The sequence below is a fragment of the Solenopsis invicta genome, chromosome 1 (genome assembly GCF_016802725.1).
Source record: "Solenopsis invicta isolate M01_SB chromosome 1, UNIL_Sinv_3.0, whole genome shotgun sequence".
In the NCBI taxonomy this organism is placed as follows: domain Eukaryota; kingdom Metazoa; phylum Arthropoda; class Insecta; order Hymenoptera; family Formicidae; genus Solenopsis; species Solenopsis invicta.
This window is the reverse complement of record NC_052664.1, coordinates 21599906-21626197: the sequence shown is the minus strand read 5'-3', so window position 1 is coordinate 21626197 and position 26292 is coordinate 21599906. Positions and strand designations below refer to the sequence as shown.

Sequence of the window (26292 nt, the reverse complement as noted above, 5' to 3'; positions counted from 1 at the left end):
TTATAGTACAATACAGGTGAGAGATATATCAAAATGGTTTTCAGCAAAAATGAAAAAAATTTTTCTTTTCAACAGTATCTTTATTTTAATGATCAGACTTTATTGGTGCCTCATAAAAAGTAAAAACTGCAAATGGGTACGATTTATCCCAATTTCTCTTATCTATGAAGTGGTGTTTATCGGTAAGTATTCTTGATTCATTCTAGAAATAATTAAAGGTTTTAAAATAAGAGTCAGCCAATGACTGCGTTCAGCAGACTCAACATGTTGAGATATTCTTCTAGATGATCCAATCAAACTTTTAGATTTAGAAGAATATACCAATAACAGCAAGCGCTCACTAAACTGCTGAGTCTGCTGAACGCAGCCAATAACACAGTGTTTACTTAACATGTTGAGTCTGCTCAATGCACCAATTGTTATTAAAATAACTTATATCAAATCTTAACGCAGTATGATATCTTAAAGCATAAATATAACAACAATTTCAATTTGCACTGGTTTCTAAAGACAGTAGAGTAAAATTTGAATTCCGTACAATTTTCTGTACTAGTTTTGTCAGGGCAAAGTGGAACCTGAGAGCAGCCACGCCGGCCTTTTTCTTATAACGCTAAAATTCCCGGCGCCCTAACGACGCACATCCATTCTGGTCGGAATATGAACTAAAATTGCATCCATTTTGCAACTCTGTCGATAAAAATGGTTCAAGTCAGTGCTAAAATCATCTAGTGGGGGTACCCCCACCATATGATTTTAGCACAGACATGAACTATTTTTATCGACAGAGTCGCAAAATGGATGCAATTTTATGCAATTTTAGTTCATATTCCGACCAGAATAGATGTGCGTCGTTAGTGCGCCGGGAATTTTAGCGTTATAAGAAAAAGGCCGGCGTGGCCGCTTTCAAGTTTCTCTCTGGTCAGGGTCTCTTTCGCCAATCTAACCGATCGGTTAGTCCATTGGAATTGACCAATAGCATTTGTTATTTCACACAATAGGCAATGCGATTAGTCAATTCCAATGGACTAACCTCTCGGTTAGCTCTAACCGAGATTGGTGAAAGAGACCTTCAGTGAAATATTTTGTATCGTTTCCGTACTTCTAAGGAAGAAGAAAGTTAGTGCAATATTAAAAATTGAACTAATTTTCACAGGGAAATAGCATAATTGCTCTCAGTGTGTACCAATGTCTCATTAGTTTTTTCAATGGAAAACGCTATCTCTATTTCAAACGCGCCTTGCTAATTGCGTATTTGGGTATATGCGTATGTCAATCAAAGACATAACCTAACCTAACCAAGTGTTAAAATTGAAACTTACGGCGTCATATAATTACAAGAAAATATGAAACACACAGTAAATCCTCCGTTCAGAGGAAATAATCTAAAAAAAGGATAAAAACCAATAAACTGGCACTACTTTATTCTGACAGAAAACGGAAATTCACGATAACGAAAAGGAACAAGTGATTATTGTTTTAGTAAGTGTCAACTCTTGTAACACGTAACACATGCTATTCTTTGTTTTTTTAGTAAACTTATAGATTCGTGTTCATAATCATTTCTCAAATCTCCGATGTCAGTCTGTTTTTGTTTAGTGTTATGCATTTTACCATATGAGACAAAGACAGACTGAGATTTGGGAAAAAACTCTGAATATGGATCATAGTGAAAATATAGATAATATTCTTAATTTTTATTAGTATTTATGTATATTATTCATGTTAACCATGCAAAGACTGACGCAACGTCTTTATATTTTAAGAACATGTTTATATTCCAAATATCAATTTTGTATTTTCAGATTGATATGTTCGTGTGATTCTTGAAGGTTATATACTCAGAAAACATTTTGCTGACCACTTGATATCTATATACTAACGAACAGAAACATTATTTTTGTATCTGAAAATAATTGAGTTTAATCAATAGAACAATATATTTGTTGCAGTTGTTTCTTTAAATATTATATATAAATATCTGATTAGACTATTTTTACTATTGGCGAATTTACAATGGCGAAAACAATTACAAACTCTATATTGGATATCAGATACAAAAGAATAAAAAAAAGATAAAATAAGCAAAAAATTTAGATAAGAATTACTCTGTTCTTTAAATTTGAATTTTCTTAATCATACAAGTTAAGATGGAACCTGTGGAATTTGTTGCTGTAGAAGAAGACACTATTGACGATCTCAGAATCGAAAACAATTGTTTACCCTTTGATCCCTTTGAAGTAGAAGAGAGAAAGCAAGAATTGACTGATGCGTTAAAGTACTGCATAGATCTGTTGAAAGATGCTCAGATCATTTCAGATTTACAAAATAGCAATAAGACAATCTCCAAACGGTCTCAACTAATGGGAAAAGAAATCCAGCGTAGGATCATGGATATGTTATATTTTATGAAATTTACGGAAGATAAAGAAGATGAAGTGGTTGTCTGTCAAGAAAATTCAATATCCTATTCACTGGAAAATTCATGTGACTCAAATAGAAAAAAATTAAAAAATAACATTAAATCTGTTGAGAAGGTAAGATATATACATACACTTATATATATATAAAGATAAAATTTCAAGATTTTTTTAGATCATAAATAAAGATTTAATTTTTATATCTACAGAAAATTAATAATTATAGAATTATATTTAAATCTGTGCTATTAATGGAGTTTTCTTTGTTACACTGATTTTTGAAAATTAATAAAGTTAAATGTTTTTGAAATTTATTTTGTTTTTTAATTTATAATAGTTTAAAGATTCTTTCCTTTTTTAATAAAGAATATGTATTTATAATAATTTATTAACAATAGATATATTTGAGCTCTACACATTTTATTGGTATCTATCATTCCAGATCTTCCAACAGACTGAAATTAAAAACTCAAACATTATTTTAATTGGAACATTTTATTGCTATTGTTGGCATTTGAATTTTTTATTATGCTCAATAAATAAATAATTGGCACTTATTTACAAAAATATTCTATTCTTTACTCTATATTTTAATATCTCTGAGCTATGCAAAACAATATAAAAACTAATATTAAGATAATTCTAATTGCAATAATAGATACAGAAGTATGCTGAAGTGATTAAAATAACATTAGAGATTTTAATTTCAGTCCACTGGGAAATCCTGAATCATGGAGGTGAACTATGTAGAGGTCAAACAGATCTATTGTTAATAAGAAGAAAATAGTATAATAAGGTGTATATATAATTAGATTTTACACACGCATGCACACAAACAAATAATTAAACCAATAAGAGTTAATTCAGTAATTAAATAATCTATATATTATTAGTCTGTTAACAATTAAATACTACTGTAATGTGATTGATACACAGGATGCATCAATTCTTAACCAGTCGTTTGAATGTGTAGACAAAGATCAATCCAATGGATTATTAAATGACAAAAATTCAATAAAGACTAGAAATACAAAGAATGGAACATCAAATAAGGTATGTTAATATGAATTACGTTCAAACTTTCGACAAGAATTACTGACGACATTTTTGTACATTGTCAGAAATGTTTAGTTTGTTATAATTCTGAAATAAAATTCCCAGAAAAATATTAATATATTATTTCTTTACAAAAAGTTTATCACTTATCTGATTTGAATGCATAACAAAGCACATAAAATAATAATTATTTTAATAATTACAATTAACTGAATGAAAATATTTGCTAAAGACAAAGGAAAAGTTGATGTTATAATTCTAAATTTTAATGAATTCTTTTTGTTAGTATCTTTGCTATTATGTGACGAATTATCATTTTTATTTATTGAATTGTTTGGTTATAACCCACTGTTATGCAGTGGTGCTAAGATGTCAAACAGTTGACATTTCTTATTTATTTTAGAGTATTTTGAAGCATTTTTAAAGTACATTTTAATATTAAATTATACTTTTTTATTTTTTTAATCTTTAGCGCATTGTTACATGAATATACGCACATTAGAGTATTCCATTCATTATTTTATCTTTTATTTGGCTATACACATTTTGAGTTATGTAAAGTTAATAGTATAGTATTTTATTAATAAAGTCTAATGAAATTAATCTATCTTTGTTTTATGTCTAATGAGAACTATGTAGGTAGAGCGATACAGTGATATTGGGTTTTTCGAAGCACGCCAGCGTAAGCATGCTGATAATACAACTTTTTTCAAGATTTTTCTAGAGATTTATATCTTACAAGGCGAGAAAACAAATCTTGACTTTTTTAGATTTTGTTAAATTTTGTATCCTATAGTATAATATGTTATAATATGTCTCTTCCACTAATTTACGATAACAAAAGTCGTGCCAATGCGCAATAGTTTACGAGATATATTATTAATTATTTAAAGTTGCCCGTTAATATCGCATTCGGAAGTCCAGAATGCATCTAGTTAATGTGGTCAAGCGAATAAGACGTGCGATTAGAACACTGAACATCTGAGCGTCCTGCGTTTAAATTCTGCTATTTTCTACTTGTTTCATAGGTCTTTGGAGAAATAAATAATCAAGTTAATTATTAGTAAACGTATTAGGTTAAACAATATATTTTTATATAATTTATTCAAATTATAATAGAACATTTTAAATAATAATCTCGCTAAACTATCGCTCCTTGGTAAGACTTCTATTACTATGAATTAATGGGAGGGATATACCGTAATATATTCAAAATTTAGTAAAATCTGGAAAGGCCAAAACTAGTTGTTTCCTTATAAATAGTTCAATTGACGCTCTACTGCTAATAGTTCTCATGGCATGTATTATATATATTTTCTATCAACAGCAGGAAGAAATACAAATGTGCAAATGAATGCATTTTAAAACTTTATAATTATATAGCAATATTTTATATTTTAATATATTATATTATTATTATGTGTGATAGATACCAAGGCAACGTACTTCAAAAACTTCTCAAAAAGAGGAAAGGATGTCATGGGATGCAGCAATGATGATACAAGCTATTAATTGTGTGAAATCGAAAACATTAGGTTATACAAGAGCAGCAAATTTGTTCGAAGTTCCCAGAACTACTCTTCGGAGACTGGTTGCAAGAGAATTGTCATCGAAAGAATGTGTAGATACAACATTGAAACAAAAATCTATAATGCCTGCAGAAATAGAAACACAATTACTAGATTATACAATGTTAATGAAAAAACAATTTTTTAATGTAACAAATAGTGATGTGAGCAAGATGGCTTACCAATTAGCTATAAGAAATAAATTAAATAATCCTTTGGAACACAATGAGGAAGATAGTGCAGCTTGGTTTGATGATTTTATGAGGAAACATTCAAACTTAATTATTCATAAACCACGTGATAAATCAAACTTCAAAACAGGTTTTAACAAAGACTCTGTATCTGCATTTTATAAAATGTTGGAAAATGTGTACAAGGAACACCATTATAAAGCTAATCATATATTTAGTGTCGATGAAACTGCTTTCACCATACCAGCACACCTTAAGAGAGTTCCACAAATAATTGACATAAAAGGAAGAAAGCAAGTAAGTTTCTACTATAAGTTTTTTTCATTTTTGCTGTAAAATTTTTTATTACAGTTATTTGTTCCATGAATATAGGTAGGTTCGCTCACTACTGCTGAAAAAGAATCTCTTATAACAGTTATTTTTTCCATGAGTGCAGGAGGAACATTTATTCCACCGATGTTAATATTTCCTTATAAAAATATGACAGATAGTTTAATGAAGGATGCACCTCCTGGGTCTATTGGTAGATGCCATTCATCTGGATGGGTACAAACCGATTTATTTATAGAATGGTTCGAACATTTTATCAAAAAGGCAAAGCCTACAAAAAGATCTCCTATTCTTTTAATTTTGGACGGCAGCTATCCCCATTCAAGGAACATAGATGTAATTGATATTGCACGCAAAAATTATGTTACTCTTTTGAGTATACCACCTCATACCACTTACAAAATGCAGCCTTTGGATCGCACATTTTTGAGACCGTTTAAACAATATTACAGTGAATATATTTGTGCTTGGCATCGAGACAATCAACGAACAATGAAACAGTATGACTTAGTTGAAATGTTAGGAAAAGCCTATCTTCGATGTGAAACGCGTCAAATTGCTGCTAATGGTTTTAAAGTAACTGGAATTTATCCATTCAATCGTCATGTTTTTTCTGACAGCGAATTCATCGCATCCACTCCAGAAGAAAAAAATCTTGCAGATTCTACAGATTGTATGTCATCTAAAAGAGAAATGACTAGTTCTATCACAAAAGAACATCAGCAAATAGAAGATTTATCGCAACCTAGTTGCTCTAAAGATAGTGGAGCGAAACAAAATGAAATGATAATGCCTGAAGAAATATGGCCGGTTGTACAAATTAAATCTATCCCGGGCCGCAAACTTTCAAAGTTAGCAATGTATACATCTTCTGAATATCAGGAAACATTAAAATTATCTTTGAAGAGTACAGAGACAAAGAAAAATCTTAAAGAGAGTTCAGTACTATTACTGAACAAAAATGTAAAGAAAATGTAAAAAAAGGGAACTAGAAGATGTCAGTAATGTTGATGAAGAGAGTAATAACTCTCTCTTTTATAAACTTGGAATTTGAACTTTCACCCAATGAAGTTGTTCCAGCTGAAGAAGATGCCATCTGTATATCTTGTAATGAATCATTTTTAGAAATCGTTAATGTCCAATTTCTTTTTACCTCTAAATAATTTTATCAATATATTTTCCAGGGAATATGGTATTTTCTAGTGAAATTCTAATACATTTTGTGTTAAGGCTCCTGATACCTCAGCCGAGAACTCCGTGTTGACGATAACAACATTCCGTCGCGGATAAAATTAGAACTAATAGATGTGAAACGTGACAGATTGACGATGTCGTGCATATTATTTTGTTATTATGTGTTTTATTGTGAAAATATGACTTGTCTCGTATTTACCAAATTCGTAAAAATAAACCGCAATTAAAGTTTCTTTGAATTTTATACATAAAAGTACATTTTTCACTTCTTTCAATAGCTATCCATGTGTTTTCCTGACTGAATATGCGTCACTTCACGTGCTTTTTACAACTACTTACTGATTGTTAGGCGAAAAAAGGATAGTCTCGACCCATTTTTACAAGTGTTTTAAAGCCATCTGATTAGTCTGTTTTATCCAAAATTGTTTTTATTTACAAATAGCACGTCGGACAAAATTACATGTCATTTCACGCAGTTTCACGTTTCTAACATCATGACTTCAATATAGCCGCGAGTAGACAGGAGCCTTAACAATATAAAGAAAAACTACGATACGTAGTCAGATACGTAATCAGAGGTTTTAGTAAAGAAAACGAATTTTTTAAAGATATTTAATAAATATCTTTATCTGAAAGATAACTATCGGAAGGTGTGAAGAAATTGGACATAAGGCAGAGATAAAGAGATACAATGTCTAAAGAAAACGCATTATGATTAAAACGCAGACGCATATTGTTCTGAAGCAGAAAAAGATGAACAAATTTATGATTTTGCAAACAAATGTTTTTTTTTAATTTCAATAAGAATAAGTTTTTCTTTTATTTGAAAATTTTATTTGAAATAAAATTTTGTAATTCAAATAACAAGACTAAGCAATTAATGTTTCAATTCAGTTTAAAAATCTCCAAGTTTGTAAAAATCGTTTTTTAACAATTAATCTAATCTTAATAAATATAGTGTTTACCAGTTGTGACATAAGTCAATATCTACTTCTATTTAGCTTTAAAATTTACGATATTTTCATTCATTAAAAAAAATTGAAATAACTAATATTGTATCTGATTTTATTGAATCGATTATTTATTCTTTTTAGATACAAAAAAAGAGATAAACTGTGCAAGAAATAAAATTACAAAGAAACAAACTATTAACTTGGTATTATGTCGAGTCAACAAATTGAACACGTTATAAGTAATCAATAATTAAATTCAGTTAAAAAATTTAAAAATTTGATAGATACATTTAATTTATTGATTTTTGACAAAGAAAAATAGAGTTATGTGTGGATAAAACAAAAATGTCAATACTTAATGAAAAAAAAACAAAGGAATTATAGAAATGGATAAAAAGATAAAAGAGCTTTTTTCAAATATTTAATTTTAAAATGTTTAGATTTTACATTAAAAATTAATTAAAAAGCATATTAAAGGTTGACAGGAGTGGGCCAACTTATCCACACCTTATTTATAATACAGATATATATTTGTTTCATATTTTTTTTGTACAAAAAATATTTTGCTAATAGATTTTTAGTTTACTTTTTACAAAACTAAAAAGATTTTGTAATTCTGCTTTGATACATATTATTGCGATATTTTTTATTTGCGATGTGTGTGTATATATATATATATATATATATAAATCATGTTCAAACATCGTGTTTTGTAGAACTAATTATATTTGGTCATTATAAGCCTTTTTTTCTGTTTATGTTTTACGAAATTGTGAAACTGTTTACAGGACCACATTTTGCAATTTGACCTTAAAACATAATAAAATTATCTGCATCTCAGGTATAGTGTGATGCAATGATTCGAGAAGCCTAGTAGATGGCTGACTTATCGACGCCACAGTCTAACATTATACAATATATGCTAGACTGTAGCGTCGGTAAATCAACCATCTACTAGACTCTTTGAATTATTGCACCGCACTGTACATTACAATGCAGATTGAGTAAGATATCAAGATAATTTTTTTTAAATTATACTTTAAAACGTTATAGGCAATTTTGATTACAAATATAGTAATTATAATGCGATTTTAGTCATCTCTTAGAATAGTAATTTGTCTCCGGCAGATATCTCTATAGTTTTTTTTTACTGGCCTTTAGGGGATGCTAAAGCTATCCTGTTTTACCGATCAAACACTTTTCAGTACACTAATTATTTTTACAAATTTAAGAGGTTGCTAAAGCTGTCAGTTTTATCAACTGAACAGTGACTTGCACACAATTTACAATATATGCATACGATTTACAATACATGTGTACGATTTACAAAACTTTATTACGTCACTATATACTACTACATCAATATCGTATATATGTAAATGTACAAATTTTCAAGCATTCTAAATCTTTCATATTACTTAACTGTCCAAGCCAAATTCTGAGAACTCAATGCAATGTTGTTTTTTCATGAAATCCACAAATCATTTCCATTTTATACAAAAAACTACAAAATTTTGCTGCGAAGTAAATTTTACAACGCTAACAGAGAGAGAAAGAGAGTGTGTTGTAAATGTCACATTACACAAACTTAATACTTATTATTTTTAAAAGATAATATATACAATTTACAAACATGCAGCTGCATATTTTTTATAATTATGCGTTTTCTTTGCACTAATTGATTGATCTCATTATTCTGCGTATTATGATAAAATTATTAAACAATGAAATATTTTACGAGATGTTTCGTATTTTATCAAAATATGCAAATGTAAATGAGGGGCCATAATACCACCTTCTCCTCTATTATTTATGATATACAGAAATTGAATGTTCATGTTACTATCAATCAAAATAATAGTTTATTACCGCAAAGTAATATCGATATAAACATTGTCAATAAAATATTTTTTGATGATTTTAATCCATGGTATTAATATGAAAGAGAATTTTGTCGAATTATTTATAATATATAATTATTGAATAAAGAAAAAAAATATTAAGATTAATTTATGTTTTTTACACGGTCTTCGGTATTGAAACTGTGACGGTGTTTGCATTAAGCAAACACCGTCACAGTTTCAATACCGAAGACCGTGTTAAAATTTTAGAACTATTTGATAACAAAAAAAAAAAAATATTTGATAAGAAGAAATTATAATGTGTCAAGGAGAAACAATCAAGAAGAGATATGCATCGATATTAAAATTGATCATCTTGAACAAGTTTTAAATGATTCCTCCAGAAAAAAAGCATCGAGGATTCCGTGACAAGATACTGGAAGAAAAAATGTTAAGAATTTAGTCATTTTTTGACAATACCAAGTTAAAATTTTTCAAAAACATTTAGTGGTTTTATAAACAAATTTGTGAAAATACATATATATTAAATGAAAAAACTTCTTGTTGATTAATAGACAATTTTTTTCAAAAATTCAAATACATTATGAACAATAAAATAGCAATGGATAAAATTTATAAGCAGCAATTTAATAGACAATGTCTGAACGAAGTGACACAGATAAATATAAAGAATGATTAGAGGAATATATTTTCGTTTCATTCAGATTTCGAGCCAAAGTTTTTCACTTTTAGATATGGTGACTAAAATTCTGGAATACAATAATATTACGTTGGAAGAAATTGATACGTGATTACGTATCGACGACAATAAACAAGGACAGCAAATATTAAATACTAAGTATTAATTTTCCCCCAAAAATACAAAAATATTGACCATGAAAGAAATGAAGAAGAAGAAGCAAAACTAACAAGCATGATAATGATATCACTGCTGATATTGTTGCACAAAATGCTTTAAATGCTACAATATATATGTATATATGTGGTGGTATTAAACTCAAAATCAGCTTATATCTTAAGATTGGCAACATCCACGAAAATTTTGTAAACATACATTGAAGGAGGCTTTATAAGAATATTGGGTCAGTCTTATAAAAAAATAATAAAAAGAAGTAAAAGTATGTATATTTTATTATTTATTAAAATAATAAAGATATTAATAATATTATATGATAATTTAACTGTCTGTTTAATATATTTAGGTAAAGTTTTGGATAGGCATTGTATTTTCTATTTCAATTGCCTTTTCCATTCTATGTGGCACAAGATACATTCTTGTTCTTTGCATAAGTAGTGAAGTGTCAAATATAAATTAATAAGAAGAGTAACATAAAAGAAATTAAATGTATGGAAATTTGATTGGTTAAAAATAAGGAAATGGTAAGGATAAGAATATTCAGATTACAAAATTCACTGTATTCAACATTAGAAATTGAGACAAGTTAATGTTGAAAAATAAAAGATCTTTCTCTTTTTTTTTTAATTTTATAGCATATGAAAAATTGTGAAATAATTGCCTCAATGAAGGTTAACAGTGGAGGAGGAACACGAAGCCAATACTCTTTTCCAAGACAAAAATTTCCAAATATTGAATCGACTGCAGCATAGCAATAATTAAATTATTGAAATGCAGACTAAAGAAAAGAGATTTGGAAAATGACACTTTTGTTCATCTACAAAACTTGGTAAGAAAGTCCATCCAATTTTATTCGTCTTCAAGATTTTATGAAAATAAGAGGTTAATGACAAATTTAGGCATATTTTATTTTGCTCAATTATATTTTCAATCAGGTATTATTTATTTTAAATTTATTCTTGCTTACCCTGATTTCTATACATTTGTCACTTTCACCAGGTTATATTTTATTAGAGACTTAGACTTATGTTCTCATCTTCGAACGAAAAATTATCTTTTAATTATTAATTTATTTCGTTACATTTTTTTATTGGCTGGCATAAAGATAGACGTTTAAACATTATCATCTTTTTTTAAATTTCAAACTCGCAACAATGTTTCTTGATATAGTCTCTTATTGACCTTGTATTTTTCTCTTTGCATTGTTTAAATTTATTGACGCCTTATTTATTTTTACTTTTGTGCTAATGAAAACTTAATACAGTCAAAACGTTTATTGTTTTCTTAACTATTGGAAAATTAATTTTATATTACTTTATTTATAACATTCTTATTTCTCATTTAATTATTGGACTAATAAAAAATAAAAACGCAGTTTTACGTGAGCTATTTTTGAAAACAACACTATGATCATTCTGGGATAAAAATTATTTTCTAATCAATAGATAATATATATAATATATAACATAATAGTTTTATACATAAGATTCCACTTTTTTGGAAACAGATAATATCTAAAAATGAATGGATTAACTCAAAACATCTTTAACAAAGATATAGGTATAAATAATCTCTGAATCCGCTTCTGATGGGTACATACACAAACTGGATCATAAGAAAATATTGTATATAATAAATATTATATATAATATTGTATATATTTTATGATATTAAAAAGGTATAAAAAATATATGTACTTTGAAATGTAAATTTCTCTTGTAATAAAAAAAACTTGTGTATAAAAAAAGAGAAATATGATAAAAATATAAATAAGAAAATGCTTAATAATATATATATATATATATATATATATATATATATATATATATACACGCGCGCACACACACACTCGCGCGCGCACGCACGCACGCACACAAACACACACATACACACAGGGTGTTCAATAATGGTCGTTCCCACGTTTTACCATAAGAGCATGATTTACCGACGGATATATATTTTTAACATATTTATTATTAGATGCGCAACTAAGTTCTCGCTGTTTTTTTATGGAAATGCAACTTTATTGTGAAAAAATGGTTATAAATAAATCATTTAAAACAGGCATGGTCCACAAACTATAGCTCGAGTTTCTCCGCTTTCCTTTCCACACGCGCGAGTCACGTGCACATACTGTAGCATAATAGGGACCGAGAGCGGTCGTATGGAGGGGATAGGTGGATTGCGGAGTCAGAAGGAGAAATGGGAAGAAGCAACTGTGCGAAGAGGGAGCATGTTCTCCTCCTCGCATGCTTGGCGCCCACGGGGCCATGCCTGATTTAAAATATTGCCCATCGCTAGCTACAACTTTTGCCCATCTTTTTGGTAGAGCTCGAATACCGTTACGATAAAAGTGTTCGTTTTTTGAGGCTATCCACGAATCAAGCCATTTTTTGATGTCTTCATATGAGCGGAACTGTTGATCAGCCAGACCATGTGCCATCAAACGGAACAAATAATAATCAGACGGCGCAATATCTGGGGAATATGGCGGGTGGAGTAGGACTTCTCATTTGAGCGTTTCCACGTAGGTTTTAACGGGTTTGGCAACATGAGGCCGAGCGTTGTCATGCAGTAGAATCACTTTGTCGTGCCTCTACTCGTATTGTGGCCATTTTTAGCGCAGTACTCGGCTCAGTCGTATCAATTGAAGTCGATACCATTCTCCAGTGATAGTTTCGTGCGGTTTCAACAGCTCATAATAAATAACACCGACCTGGTCCCACTAAATACACAGCATAATCTTCGCAGTGTAGATATTCGGCCGAGCCAACGATGTAGAAGCATGATCGGGCAGTCCCCATGACTTTCTTTTCTTTGGGTTACTGTAATGAATCCATTTTTCATCACCCGTCACGATGCGATGAAGAAAATCCTTCCTTTTTTGCCGCTAGAGCAGTTGTTCACAGGTGAAAAAACGACGCTTAACGTCCCAACGCAAGCAATCGCTTGGAAATGGCTTGGCGGGTAACTCCTAATACTGAAGCAAGCTGTCCTTGAGATTGGCTCGGTTCCTCATCGAGCAATGCCTCCAATTCAGCGTCTTCGAATGCTTTTGGCCTTCCTTTACGCGGACGATCATCAACATGGAAATCACCGTTTTTGAAGCGACGGAACCAATCACGGCACGTTGTTGCACTTGGAGCAGCACTTCCGTAAACTGTTCGGAGCTTTCGATGCGCTTGAGCCGCCGTTTTCTTCGAATGAAATAAGAAAATCAACACTTCTCGCAAATGACGATTATTTGGCACAAAATAAGACATTTTCACACAATCAAAAGTATATGACGCCAAAACAAAATCATTAATGTGTCAACGTGGTTTGTTTACCATATGTCTAAGCTTGGTTCATGACGTTTTGAATATGTCTAAATCGACCAGCATGTGGCGACCGGCGAGAATTGGAAACCTTGCGTCGAGTTTCTCCTTTTCGTAACCTTAGAATTCGAGGAGTGGGGAGTTCAATTTAGTCGTTGCCCGGTCACAGAGTCCGTTTGGGGCCGCATACAAGTTCGGACGTGTTCGCCCGTTACTCATATTTTTGTACCCGCCGATTGCATCACAATCGGCAATGTAGTTCAATCTTTTTGCGCAATCATATCCTGTATTCTCATTTAAGCCTTTTGTTTCTCATACAACTTTCTGTAATGGCCAAATCGTCCCTGCCCTAAATTTACTGGGGACGGGTGCCAATTTAAAAGGAAGAAGAAGAAGAAGTTGCCCGGTCACACATACGATCGCTGACTCGCATGTATTCTATGTATGTCCGAGCATGTGTGTACTTAAGCAGCAATAAACATCTGTAATTATTAACAGAGTGTTCAACTACTGCCTTACCGAACACTTATAGCAGTACGGCATTAAGTCCTACAAGCACTTACTACTGGAGCCACCTATTGACAAACAGCGGAAACTTAGTTGCGCACCTAATATATTAGAAATTACAAATGCGTGCTCTTATGGTAAAACGTGGGGACAATCATTATCAAACACCCTGTATATATTACATTTAATTATTATTGATGCAACTCTTTATTTTTATTGTATATAACCATATATATTTTAACTAATTAATTTATTATTATTTATTTATAATATTAAAAACTAGGTTAAACTTATAAATTTACTAAAGGGAATATAAATCTATTTTGTAAAATAAACAAAATAATAGGGAGAGTAAAAACAAAGTAATAACTTTATTAAAATGAACTGTGATTATATATAATATAATAAATTATAGGAAAAGCAAAAACAAAAATATCTAGATATGGAAAAAATATTTTAAAAAATATTTGCTTGAACATAAAGATTTATTTATATCTAATAATTAATAGAAGAACAATATTTCATTGACTTTTATTTAAGGCTCATCAGAACTTGTGTAAAGTACACGTGTTCTACAATATATAATACACGTACATAAAAGTTGTAACATTATAAACTATAAACAATCAAATATTTATTCGGCTACGAGTTTGCGCAACACATCCTCGACACAGCCTTGACATCGTATATAAGTAGGAGAACAATCTGGGAATATTTGTAAATAAGGCTTATACATTAGACCTCTTTTTACGTACCATAAATGTGGATTAAGCTATAAAACAATAAAATATTTTCATTCTGCAATATAACATAGATTATAAGATATAAGTTAGACAATTAACTTGCTCGTCTTTGCTAATCTTATTTGATATTTTTATTAATATTAATTATATAATAAAATTACTACAATAATTATATTGAATTATAATATCTATATAGTTATATGTATATGACAATGTAACAAAAATTTGTTAAAGTAGCATAAATTCTCATTTCTTGGTATAGAAATAGAATGCTCACAAAATGACCAAGTTAAATGTCTCACTTTGTATACATGAGTATAATTTATATTTCTATAATAAATGAATGAATATATATGTATACATATACATATAAGTATATATACACATATACATGTATATTTCGTAAGATATTTTTTTTTTATAATTTACATATGCGAAACTCTTACATATTATAATATATAGCTCTCCCCATAGTGTAACACACAATGACTGTTAAGTAATATCTTAACTTTGATAAAGATCAAGATGTGGAAATGTGATAGAGCATACAGATAATTAAATATTTTTTTTAGACAATTACACTTCATAACCACAATCGTTTATACAAATGCGGAATCTGTCTCCGCAACAATTATTATGTAAAAAATAATTGAAAAAATATGGAATAATTGTTGGCGATTTCAGCAACAAAATTCTTTATTCGATAATTGATATCACATAACGTTTTGTTGAACTCACTGGCAACTTGATAAAAGAAAATAAGTAAATCAATAAAATATTTTAACGCAAAAGGCTAAACGATATAAAAATCTGAAAAATATTTAAATTGTTTAACATTTTTTTAATACTATTTTCAAACATTTTAAACTTTTGGGTTATTTAAAGAATTTAAAAATTAGAAAATTTTGTAAAATGGGTTAATGAATTTCCTAAATTTTTATAATTTTTTTAGTTTTCTCTTTTGATCTCTTTGGAATTTTTTTTATTGTTTTGAATGTTTTTATTTCAATTATTTTTACGTATAAATTTCTGCTATTATTTGTGTTCGAATTAAGGCGCGTTTCATTAACCCTTAAACACACCGATCCTGTAAAACACAGAAACACATTTTTGGGTCTGGGAGACTTTTTCAACTTTAAGAAGCTATAACTTTGATTACAATCAATATTTTTCTACAATTTTTTTTTTAAACAAAAGTTCAAAATCTCAGGAGTGTGACTGCACAATCGGCATTATCGAAAAATAATTTATTGTGAAGTTATAAAAGCAAAACCATTAAGCAAAAATGAGAAATTGATTAAAAATCAATTTTTCCTTCAAAAAATCATATCTTCGCAATAAAAGACGTTTAAGAACTTTCAAATACGGCGTTTTAAAGCTAAAAAGTCACACTTTCAAAATAAAATTTGGCAAAGTCATTCCTTTTAAAAAGTATAATTATGTAACATGGAGAATATGAGGTATTTTTGGGCATCTAAAAATCCACTTTAAAAAAAAATCATATTTTTCCAACAAAAAACTTTGAAGAACTTTACAATATGGCGTTTTAAAGCTAAAGATTCATACTTTCAAAAAAAAAAAAATTATATCATTGCCATTTCTATTAAAAAATGTACTTATATAACAAGGCGAATATGAGGTATTTTTGATTAAATCGTGTCAGAAAAATTAAAAATTGATATGTTTCATAATACATTTCGGAAAAACTCTCTTTTCTATAGCATTTCATAGTATTTCAACTTTACACAGAGTATATGCGAGTAACATCCGCAAACCGACCTGTTTGAACGTATTTTGCCCAGCTTTTTTATGTAAAATACTCACAAAAAAAGTTTCACTTACACACTATATTGGTCGCATTGACCCTAACAAAACTTTGCTGCCGTGCCGTTCGAATTCTAGCTGACCAAAAAAGTTGATCAACCATATCAATCGAAAGATTAGATTTCAAACTTTTTTTACGTCTTGGTTCGAACCTTCTATCTCATTCCGTCTTCAAATAGCAAGTGTTCAAAACTTCATATGGTGTCTCTCAGACCCACTTACGTGTTTAAGGGTTAAACCGCTCACATGTTTTAGGTACTTATAAACATTATCTTGTTTTTATTATTTGACAAATATTAAACAAGAATAAATGATACTTATAAATGCACCAAATGAAATATAGGGTTCGTAAGCTGAATTATTATTCTTCAATAAGAGAAAATATTGATTCCAATAAGAAAAGAATCCAATGTGTATAAGTTTTTAATTGAGTTGTTTCGTTATGGAGGGAGTTTAGCTATAGTATCGATACGTACTTAGATGTCCATTTGTTCGAAGAGCATAATACTTACGCCCTCGATAAATGAGTGTATATTTATATCTTGCTATCTATTTGAAAAAATCGCATAAACACGCTCAGTTAAGTTGCGTTTGTTACATTTGTTTTTTTTTAATTATATACATTCACTTTTTAATTTCACACCAAAAAAATTATAATTAAATTAAATTTATTATTTAATTTATGCTAACTAAATTTAATTCTGATATTATATTTAATAAAACATATAAACAACACTTCACTTACTGAATACTTTTGTATGATAATGTTTGCTTGCTTTGCTGTTTTTGTTCGATATAACTTGATGATCATAACTCGAAAGAGAATTTTAATTCCATTGAATATTTAGCACACTGACTACATTGATTGTCTGATTTTAAGTTTTATTTATTCAATGCAAAGTCGAAGCCTATTTATATGAAATAAGAATACTTAGTCGCAGTTTTACATGTACATTGAGTGAATCGTAAAGAATTTGAAGGTGGCTGTCATAGAAGATAGGTATATTGTGGTTGTATATAATACACAGAATATATATAAAATTTTTGAGAAAGCATCGAATGGATCGACAAATGTATGGAAGATTTAAGAATAGAAGAATTAATTTTGTGTGTGTATGTGTATGTATGCATGTATGAATTTAAAGATTTGGAATAAGTTAAGACAAAGATCCGAGAAGGAAAAGTTATTAGTACATCTAAGGGAATTCATAAGATAATATTAAGAAACATAGAAGTTTTTTTTTGTTCTACCTTTCGCATCATCGTTGTCATAATCAGTCATTCATGAAATGAACTCTATCACAAACTATTCTTCGCATTATGATTCTGTTGATAAAAATAATCCAAACTATCAACATTTGTTTGTGCTATCTTCATATGTGTGTTTGTGTGTGAGTATGTGTATCATTTGACTTTTTACCGAATTTTAGAATTCGATAGGTCCAAGTTCATTCAATTTGTACAATGTACAAATTGAATATTAAATATTTTTGAAGATAGCGATAATTAAATTATATTTTCACTGTCAATCCGTAAAAATACTAGTCATGCGTTTGCATTCTACAACATTATTTAGTGCTCTCATGTAAAGAAACATGTCATCATTTACGCAATGCTCTATAATAATTATCATTTCTTAAAAAAGTTTCATAAATTGTCACTTTCTTCATTACTGTATCTTGGAATAAAAAGTCTAAATAAAAAAGACGACTAGTCCAAACTAGTATGTTTCTTATTCTTCTGTCTGTTAATTTGTTTTTAACTTGCAAAAGCTTTGCTCAGAAGATCTTGAGTAGTATATCGAGACATGTACATAATTAATTATGTGAAATATAATTTCAAAGATAAGTCTTTATACAAGTTCCAAATGTATGAGAAAATTATTACATCTTGTAATATTCTGTAATATCAAATAAATATAACTCGATATAATATTATCAATTTATACTACTTTTTAATTAGACTGAATCATAGAATTGTTGGAATATGAGAGCGCAAATTTCAATTAATCGCTCAATGCAAGAATGATGTGAATACATAATTTGGTCCATTTTATATTTGTAATTTTATATTACACAAGTGGACTTTATGAATTTTTATTCTTGTACCAAAATCGTTAATTAAAACTGAAGTGGTAACATGCGCGCTTGCTTTGATGGAGATCATTTCCGTGTTTCCATTAAATCGTGTATATTAATTCGCCATTGTCGTTAGTGATGTAAGTTTTGTCTCTTATAGAATCTTATAGAATCGTCGTGGCTGTTTACGCAAATGTCATGCCTAAGCAACCTGTTCGTACTCGGCCTTATTGATATTACTGGCTAGGCAGCACGCTAAAAAGATACCGACTAATGGGAAAAAGGCTACGCCGATCGCCGTACCGGCCACAAGACCGATGTTGCTATTTATGAAGTCCAGCACGCGATTGTAGCATCCCTAAGAAAAGGAAATGTAAAGAACTTGTAGAAATCGGAAGAAGAAAAATCGAAAAGAATGGTTGGGGTGTTGAAAACAACGTAGATTTGATTCTCATTTCCCATCAGGTTTCTATCTTTTTTTTCTAATTTTTTTTACTAATTATCCATTTTTAATTTCTCTCTTGTGATTATTGTTTTTTTTTTAGTTTCTTATTATTGTAATTGCCAATTGCCATAATCATTAAGATAGCGATTAACATGTTGTCTGCCTAATGAGTTTTGTATGTCTTACCATATACAGTGGCGTTCAAAAGTTTTCGGCAAATGACATTTTGTACTCTAATTTATTAAAAAACAGCCTAATAAAATTTTCATAATTATCATTGTTTTACTATATTATTTCGGTACTTATATCTTATACTTATATATCTTATACTGATAATTATGAACATTTTATTAGGCTGTTTTTTTAATAAATTAGAGTACAAAATGTTACTGGTCGGAAACTTTTGCGCGCCATTATATATCACAGTAGAATTTTCATTAAGGGGGTTTTCTACTTTGTCGTGCTGATTTTATTAGAATTTTAAGAATTTGTTTTGAAAAGAAAGTAAATATTTTTCAAAATTACTTTGTCCTTTATTAGTGTTTATTAATGTTAATGAATTATTAACATTTAAAAAAAAAAAAATCAATCTTCAAACAATAGTAAATAAAGGACGAAAGGTAATTTTGAAAAATATTCATCCAGTTTTATAAAAAATTTCTAAAAAATTAATGCGACGAAGTATAAAAAAGTATACAATGATAAAATACTGCATCATGATTAAATAAAATATCTTCATGAATGTCTTATGTTAAATTGCACACTTTGTACTTTACATTTTTATTCACGTTATTCGAAAATTTATATTAGATGGCATTTATTTTTCATAAGCGTTTAAAAAAATTTTATCGATCATCAGTGACCACCAAGTCATTAAAATCATCAATTAGGCATTGATCACAGATGACACCGTGACAATCAACATGTTAATGGTTCGCTATTTTGTATATTTCATGTAGTCTCATATAAGTAAAAGAGCTATCAGTTTAACAAGAATTTAGACAAATAAGAAGTAGAAAATGTATCGTTATATATACCTCGGTATAAATGTCTTTTACATTCTGTGGTTCGCATTTATCTTTGGGTACTCTGCAGCAAGATAAGGGAATGTCCTTCGGTGGTTCCAGATTTATCCAATCAATATACCCGCGATTACCACAGCAATGCAACTGTAATTAATTAATTAAATGTTTTAAATACTGGATGTAACGTGATTGTGTATCTAAAAAATCTAGAAATGGGCAGGTTTTCATCTGTCTTACACAAAAAGATTTTGTTCAAGTATAAAAAAAAATTTAGATAAATACAGATCTAAAGTAATTTTGTTGGGTCGTCAAAATAATTATGTAAGACGTTCAAGCATGATGAGAGAGAGAAAGAGAGAAAGCAAAGCTGTAAAATGTTTTGACATTCTAGCAACGAACTTTACTGTCCAACACAATTATTTTGATAGCCCGATAAAATTATTTTGAGTATGCAGCTAAATTTTTAGATATTTCAGTAAAAGCGTTCTTTCCGTATACTTGATTCTTCTGTATGTTGAAATACATTCGATCATCCGACCTGCAATCAGGTCGGACAATCGACGTTCAAATGATACAACAATCGGAATAATCGAACGTAAATAGAACACTACGTAGATGTACTCACAGTTGATTGCATAGTATCGATGTGACTGCTCTTGGAATTGTCTTGCCCGTAAGTTGCCATGCTCTCGTTCAAACCTTGATCAAATCCCTCGTTCAAACTCGAGCGATAAGCGTAAACCGATGCGCCCGCACCGAGTTCTAGCAATGCCACGACGGCCAGGAACGCGCCGTACTTCGCAAATGAGAAAAAAAGAATTAATTTCAACAAATATTTATTTCACTAACTCGAATTCAGAAATGCTTTTGATGCACCCTAGTGAAAAATTTTTTTAGATATCTTTATATAACTCTTTCCAAATTTCCACAATTTTATATTTTGTTTAGAGAATTTCTTAGGTATTGTATACCAACTGGAATACTTCAGAAGTGCTAAACAAGTTCCTTTCATTATATGTGTAAAATTTGAAATATTTTAAGATTTCTTATATTTTATAATTTTTGAAAAACTTACAAAATTTGAAGAAGTTTAAGATATCTTTCCAGAGGTCTTCATAAAATTTAATACGTATAGTATTACACGAAAAGTTGTGCGGCAAATTTTTCCTAATTGAACAGCTACTCTCCCTTTACGTAATGATATATCGAATATCGACTTGTAACTTCATCTTATCGTTCCCAAGGGATCTAAAGCTCACTTTAATTCACGACCTATGATTCATGATGAAATTCTATTTATATCTTACCTAGCGCGAGTGGGTGAGTGTATCGCTCACCCACAAGAAAGGTGACATAAATCAAAAGTTAAATTTCGTTTTATATGCGAATATAGTAGTCTTCAATCAGAATAAGTGATACAAGTTGAATTCAAATAAAAAACAACGGAAAAATAAAAATTTAAAAAAAATGACAATTCAAAAAGGGTAGTTTTTAGAATTCTAATATAACACTGTAATACTATAATAAAATTCCAAGCATGGGAAATTCTGCGTTACGAGTAATATGTTACTGTTACTTGTTTTATAATAACGACTTTGTAATGACAATGTTTCATAACAATTTTGATGAAAATATTTCTCAGAATTTTTTACATAGTTTTTTTTATACATAGAATTTCTGTATAATTTTATAATTTTGATTTTTTATACGAATTGGAACACTTTTCAAAAATACTCAGAAAGTTTATATTTTTTCTCAAAATTTTTCATGTGTTAATTATGAAATATTCAAAGATTTCTAAAATTTTTTGTTCTATTATTTCTGATGCAATGTTGTAAAACTAAAAAAGTGAAAAGTATTTTTTTAGAAATTATGGTATGAGAAATCTCAATATATTTCCAAATTTACATGTATAACAAATTAAAAAAAAAAAAAAAAAATGTAGACTATCTGAGTATTTCGGAAAATGTTCCAATTCATATAAAAATTATAAAAATTTTTTACTAAAGAGTAATAATAATGTCAGGGTGTAAAAATAGTAATTTGTAACTTTACTCGTTACGTGTAACAAGTCAATTAACGAGTTCTTTTTTTCTGATGAATAACATGTAATGAGTTACTTGCAAAAATAGCTATTCCAACCTTAGCATTACTATTACAATTGAAAAACCTGTAAAATCATTACCAAATCGTTACTATAAAAAATAAAAATAACGGTGACTCGTTGCTTGTAGCGCGTTATTATCGCTGTACAATTAATATCTTAATGTACATTAGAGAATTAAAAAGAAGCAATTTTTGATTAGCTCCAAGTTATATTTAATATTGCCATTTAATTAATTTTAAAATGCACAATTTTCTTTTTCCTCTTTCTCCATCTCTTTCTCTCTCCATGAGAGAGAAAACATTTCATACTTTTAACCCTTTCAACTTATTATTTTTCTTGCAGGTGAGTCCGGTGAGTGATACAGACACATGTGTATTATTCCAATATACAGGATTGGGTAAGTTAATATATTTTTTTCAACTAAATTAAATTAAAGTTAATGGCTTATAAAGTTAATTTAGTTACGTTAAAAGTTACATAAAGAAAAACTAACTAGTTAAAATTTACGTTAAGATTAAATTAATTTAAGTTAAATTAAAAGTTAATTTTGAAAAGCATTAAATTAGAAATTCATGAGTTTTTAAAATTGGATTACTCAAAACAATTATAATATGGATCATCGAACAAATTTAATATTATATTTATAAATTTATATGAAATTTAAAAAATATTGTTTTTTATGAGGGAATTATGTAGATTTTATTTTTCTTTTATAATTTAATTTTTTTTGCGTAGATAAATTTTTGACTTGGGAAAGAAGTTAATAAATTGAATTTTGTGTTTCAAAGACAACTAGTTAAAATTCCAATTAAAATTATTTAAAATTAACTAAGTCAAGTTAAAAGCGATGAACTTTTTAACTTTATCATTTAACTTTTAACTAGTTACTATCCAACCTTGCCGATTTGTGTTATGTATAATATAATCCTGATTCTCTTTATGTGCATAACGTATATCTTTTTATATCATGAAATTAAATCTCGGATTTTATTTTACAATTAGATTCTCATTGGGAATAACTTCTGAAATAGATTGAATGCCTACCAAGTAAAGGAGAGCAGGATGACCACGCGCGGTGCAGCAACAGGCGAGAACCGCTGCGACGGTTAACACTGCGCCTAAGCACGCGAGTGCCAGTAAAGCGGCTCCGCTACCCTGCACGCTCATATTCATGTAATCCCGCAGCTGGATGCGCATCCATATGCCGATGCATAGCATCAACACTCCAGACGCCTGTAAAACATACAAGCACGCGACATTAAGGCCACTCGTAGGATAACGTATGTACTAATCGTGAAGTAATTTGCTTTAATTGTCTTCGACCCAAGAATACTTTTCTATTTTTTTTTGCGTACACCTGAAGTATTTTTTATCCCAATACACCCCAATTAAAAGTCATTGTTATTAATTACATATTGTATATTAATTGTTCTACAATTTGTTAGTATTTGATGTTATGAATACAAATGTATAAACTCGACATTTTTTTTTAAGTAAGGAGAAATGAAAAAAATGAATATGAATTCTTAATCGCTAAAGAAAACTATTCTGAATGATTTCCCGTTATAAAGAAAAGAGAAGCTTATACTATTATATGTATAATGAATGACCACACTTATATCATTTTTATTAGAAAAAATGTGTCTGGCAATAAATTCTTAACAAAATTAAAACAATTAAGTTTATGGTATTTCTTATTTAAGTTTGAAGTATATTAAGCACAGAATAATATATGAATGTAATGTGAAGGTGCAATAGCTTAAGGTGTTAGATTAAAATAGTGTTAAAAAATTGTTATATAGGTTATTTACAATCATTAGTTTGGTAACAAAGTTCGCATTTTCAGATAGAAGTAATGGTCATTAATGTTAGACGCGATAACGGTCGCATATATACTTGTATATTTATGAACATGCGGTTTATAGATAAGCTATGTAATTAACGCTCTTGAATATTCTGAACTGATTCGAAGGTTCAAGGATAAATACGGATGGAAATATACAGATTGTCACAATATCACATAGTTCTTATCAAATTAAACAAAAAATATATAATATGTATTTTTATTTGATTTTATACATATATGTAATCAAATAAAAATATTATATATATGTACAAAGTGTAAAAACGAATGTGTATATATATATATTTTTTTTTTTTTTTTCTTTTATTTGCATTGTGCTGTATGATATGATAATACATATTTCCATAATTATATGTATACTTTTATGACGTGTTGCAATTTTTTAATGCCATATTTTTAAATATATCCTCGATGTCTAAAAATTCCAAATTGCTAATATCATAATAATAAGTGATTTTTAGTGATTATTATACATGATATCAAGATTATTATTGGTAGGAGCTTATTTCTGTATCTTCTCTTTTTTCCATTCTATATCTTTCCTTTATTATTAAAAGGCTAGCCACGCCTCTATTACTGTAAGATAATACACGTAAAAATCTACACTTTGGTTTCTATACCTGATTCACGCCAAAAATCACCTATTATTATAATTCTTATTATAAGTCTTTCTTAGAGCTTCTTGTTATCTGGATAGACATTCACGTTCAAGGTCACGTTCATCTATCATTGCGCACATTGACCACCTTGCATTCATTCCCCACTTATTTAACTCTATTTTAAGTTAAGGGGTTTATTGTCAATATGTCATCATTATGCATATTTCCTTATGGATTGAACAGATTTAATTATTTATAACGCGATAATCAATTTGCACAACAGTTAAACAGGATCAGGAGACGTGATAAGGAAATCGTTCCACGATTGCAGACGAAATTGAGATCTTGGCTTACCCAGAAGATGAAATTGAAGAGCATCAGCAGCGTCTTCATGCAGGTCATGGTGGCCACGGTTTCCAGTCGCTTGCTCATCTCTAAAATGTATTACCTCCCTTGCCTTGATTCGTTTGTAATGAAAACCTCTCGAGATGGAGTATGGGTTATTACGCACTAGCAGGTTTCACTTGGGTAACGAGCAGAGTTCGCGCGATCGATTTGCGAGAGGATTTGCGAATACTCTTACGTGTTGCGTGCGTGGCTCTTGCCCCTCTCTCAACTGGTGCATGCGCGCTACCCCACGAGGATGCTATGGAGATAGTGGGAACTCCCCTTATCGGAACAATTCTCTATGTAATGGGAGCAAGTGTTACCACGGACACCGCAGACGTCAAACGAATGTCGTCGTAAAGGCTCTCTTCCTGAGGGAAGAGCTTTCATGTTCCCCAGGAGCATTTCCATTGGAACGATTGAAATATTGAATGTTGATAACAGTCTCTTTATTGGAGCTACTGTTGATGAATCAGCGAATACATCATAGATGACATGAACATCTGATAAATACCACAAAAAAATTTAGAGATTTTGCTAAAGGTTTTTTGCTATTCTGTTAATGTCATTTGGAGTTTTGCATTAAAAAAATCGCTACGTATTTGTAGTAATAATGAAACTTTTATTATCAGAATAATTCTGAATGTACGCTAAATTGGAACATGACAGATAACATAAATAATATACATTATATAGTATTATGATAAATGAAGAAAACAAAGTATAATAGATTATTTTTTTAGAAAGAAATCTTTCTCGTTCTCTCCTTTTCTCTTTTTGATAAAAATTTTCTCTCAATTTTTTCTATTTCTCATTTGAGATTAATAGTTAATTGTTATATGTACAATAAATAAAAATTACAAAGTACTTTTATTACATTGTAAAATATACAGTTTTAACAGTGCGCATGATTTTTCAAAGATTTACAATATAATTTAATAAAAAAGTTACAGATAAAATTAATTACCC

General features: G+C 29.4%; 2 protein-coding genes across 7 annotated transcripts; one reads left to right on the top strand and one right to left on the bottom strand.

Annotated features, from left to right (window-relative positions):
* The first annotated feature begins 940 nt into the window (after positions 1-940).
* LOC105194806 lies at positions 941-24492 on the top strand. Of its 6 annotated transcripts, none has more exons than XR_005574678.1 (10): positions 941-1479; positions 1803-2534; positions 3354-3470; positions 4903-5529; positions 5605-6669; positions 10304-10689; positions 10774-10951; positions 11063-11256; positions 22816-22870; positions 23505-24492. XR_005574678.1 is itself a non-coding variant. In XM_011159911.3 (5 exons), exons 2-5 carry the CDS (start codon positions 2148-2150, stop codon positions 6538-6540), a joined length of 2067 nt encoding a protein of 688 aa, XP_011158213.2. In that variant the 5' UTR covers positions 941-1479; positions 1803-2147; the 3' UTR covers positions 6541-9712. The 6 variants fall into 6 exon arrangements, 1 of the variants encoding a protein (XP_011158213.2); XR_005574676.1 differs by having other exon boundaries at positions 23476-24492; XR_003268282.2 differs by lacking the exons at positions 22816-22870; positions 23505-24492 and adding an exon at positions 11935-12117.
* LOC105194805 (tetraspanin-7) lies at positions 17595-25499 on the bottom strand. The gene is made up of 5 exons (XM_011159910.3): positions 25291-25499; positions 23518-23706; positions 20992-21162; positions 20379-20510; positions 17595-19254 (listed from the first exon to the last, which is right to left on the bottom strand). Exons 1-5 carry the CDS (start codon positions 25366-25368, stop codon positions 19099-19101), a joined length of 726 nt encoding a protein of 241 aa, XP_011158212.1. The 5' UTR covers positions 25369-25499; the 3' UTR covers positions 17595-19098.
* Positions 25500-26292: the final 793 nt, after the last annotated feature.

Excerpts from the sequence above, each read along its gene's own strand:
- LOC105194806 (XM_011159911.3), top strand. The coding sequence starts at position 2,148 with ATGGAACCTGTGGAATTTGTTGCTGTAGAAGAAGACACTATTGACGAT. Across the intron at positions 2,535-3,353 it reads ACATTAAATCTGTTGAGAAG|GATGCATCAATTCTTAACCA; the intron begins GTAAGATATATA and ends ATTGATACACAG. Across the intron at positions 3,471-4,902 it reads AGAATGGAACATCAAATAAG|ATACCAAGGCAACGTACTTC; the intron begins GTATGTTAATAT and ends TATGTGTGATAG.
- LOC105194805 (XM_011159910.3), bottom strand. The coding sequence starts at position 25,368 with ATGAGCAAGCGACTGGAAACCGTGGCCACCATGACCTGCATGAAGACG. Across the intron at positions 23,707-25,290 it reads TCTTCAATTTCATCTTCTGG|GCGTCTGGAGTGTTGATGCT; the intron begins GTAAGCCAAGAT and ends TATGTTTTACAG. Across the intron at positions 19,255-20,378 it reads TAAAAGACATTTATACCGAG|GGATGCTACAATCGCGTGCT; the intron begins GTATATATAACG and ends TCCTTTTCTTAG.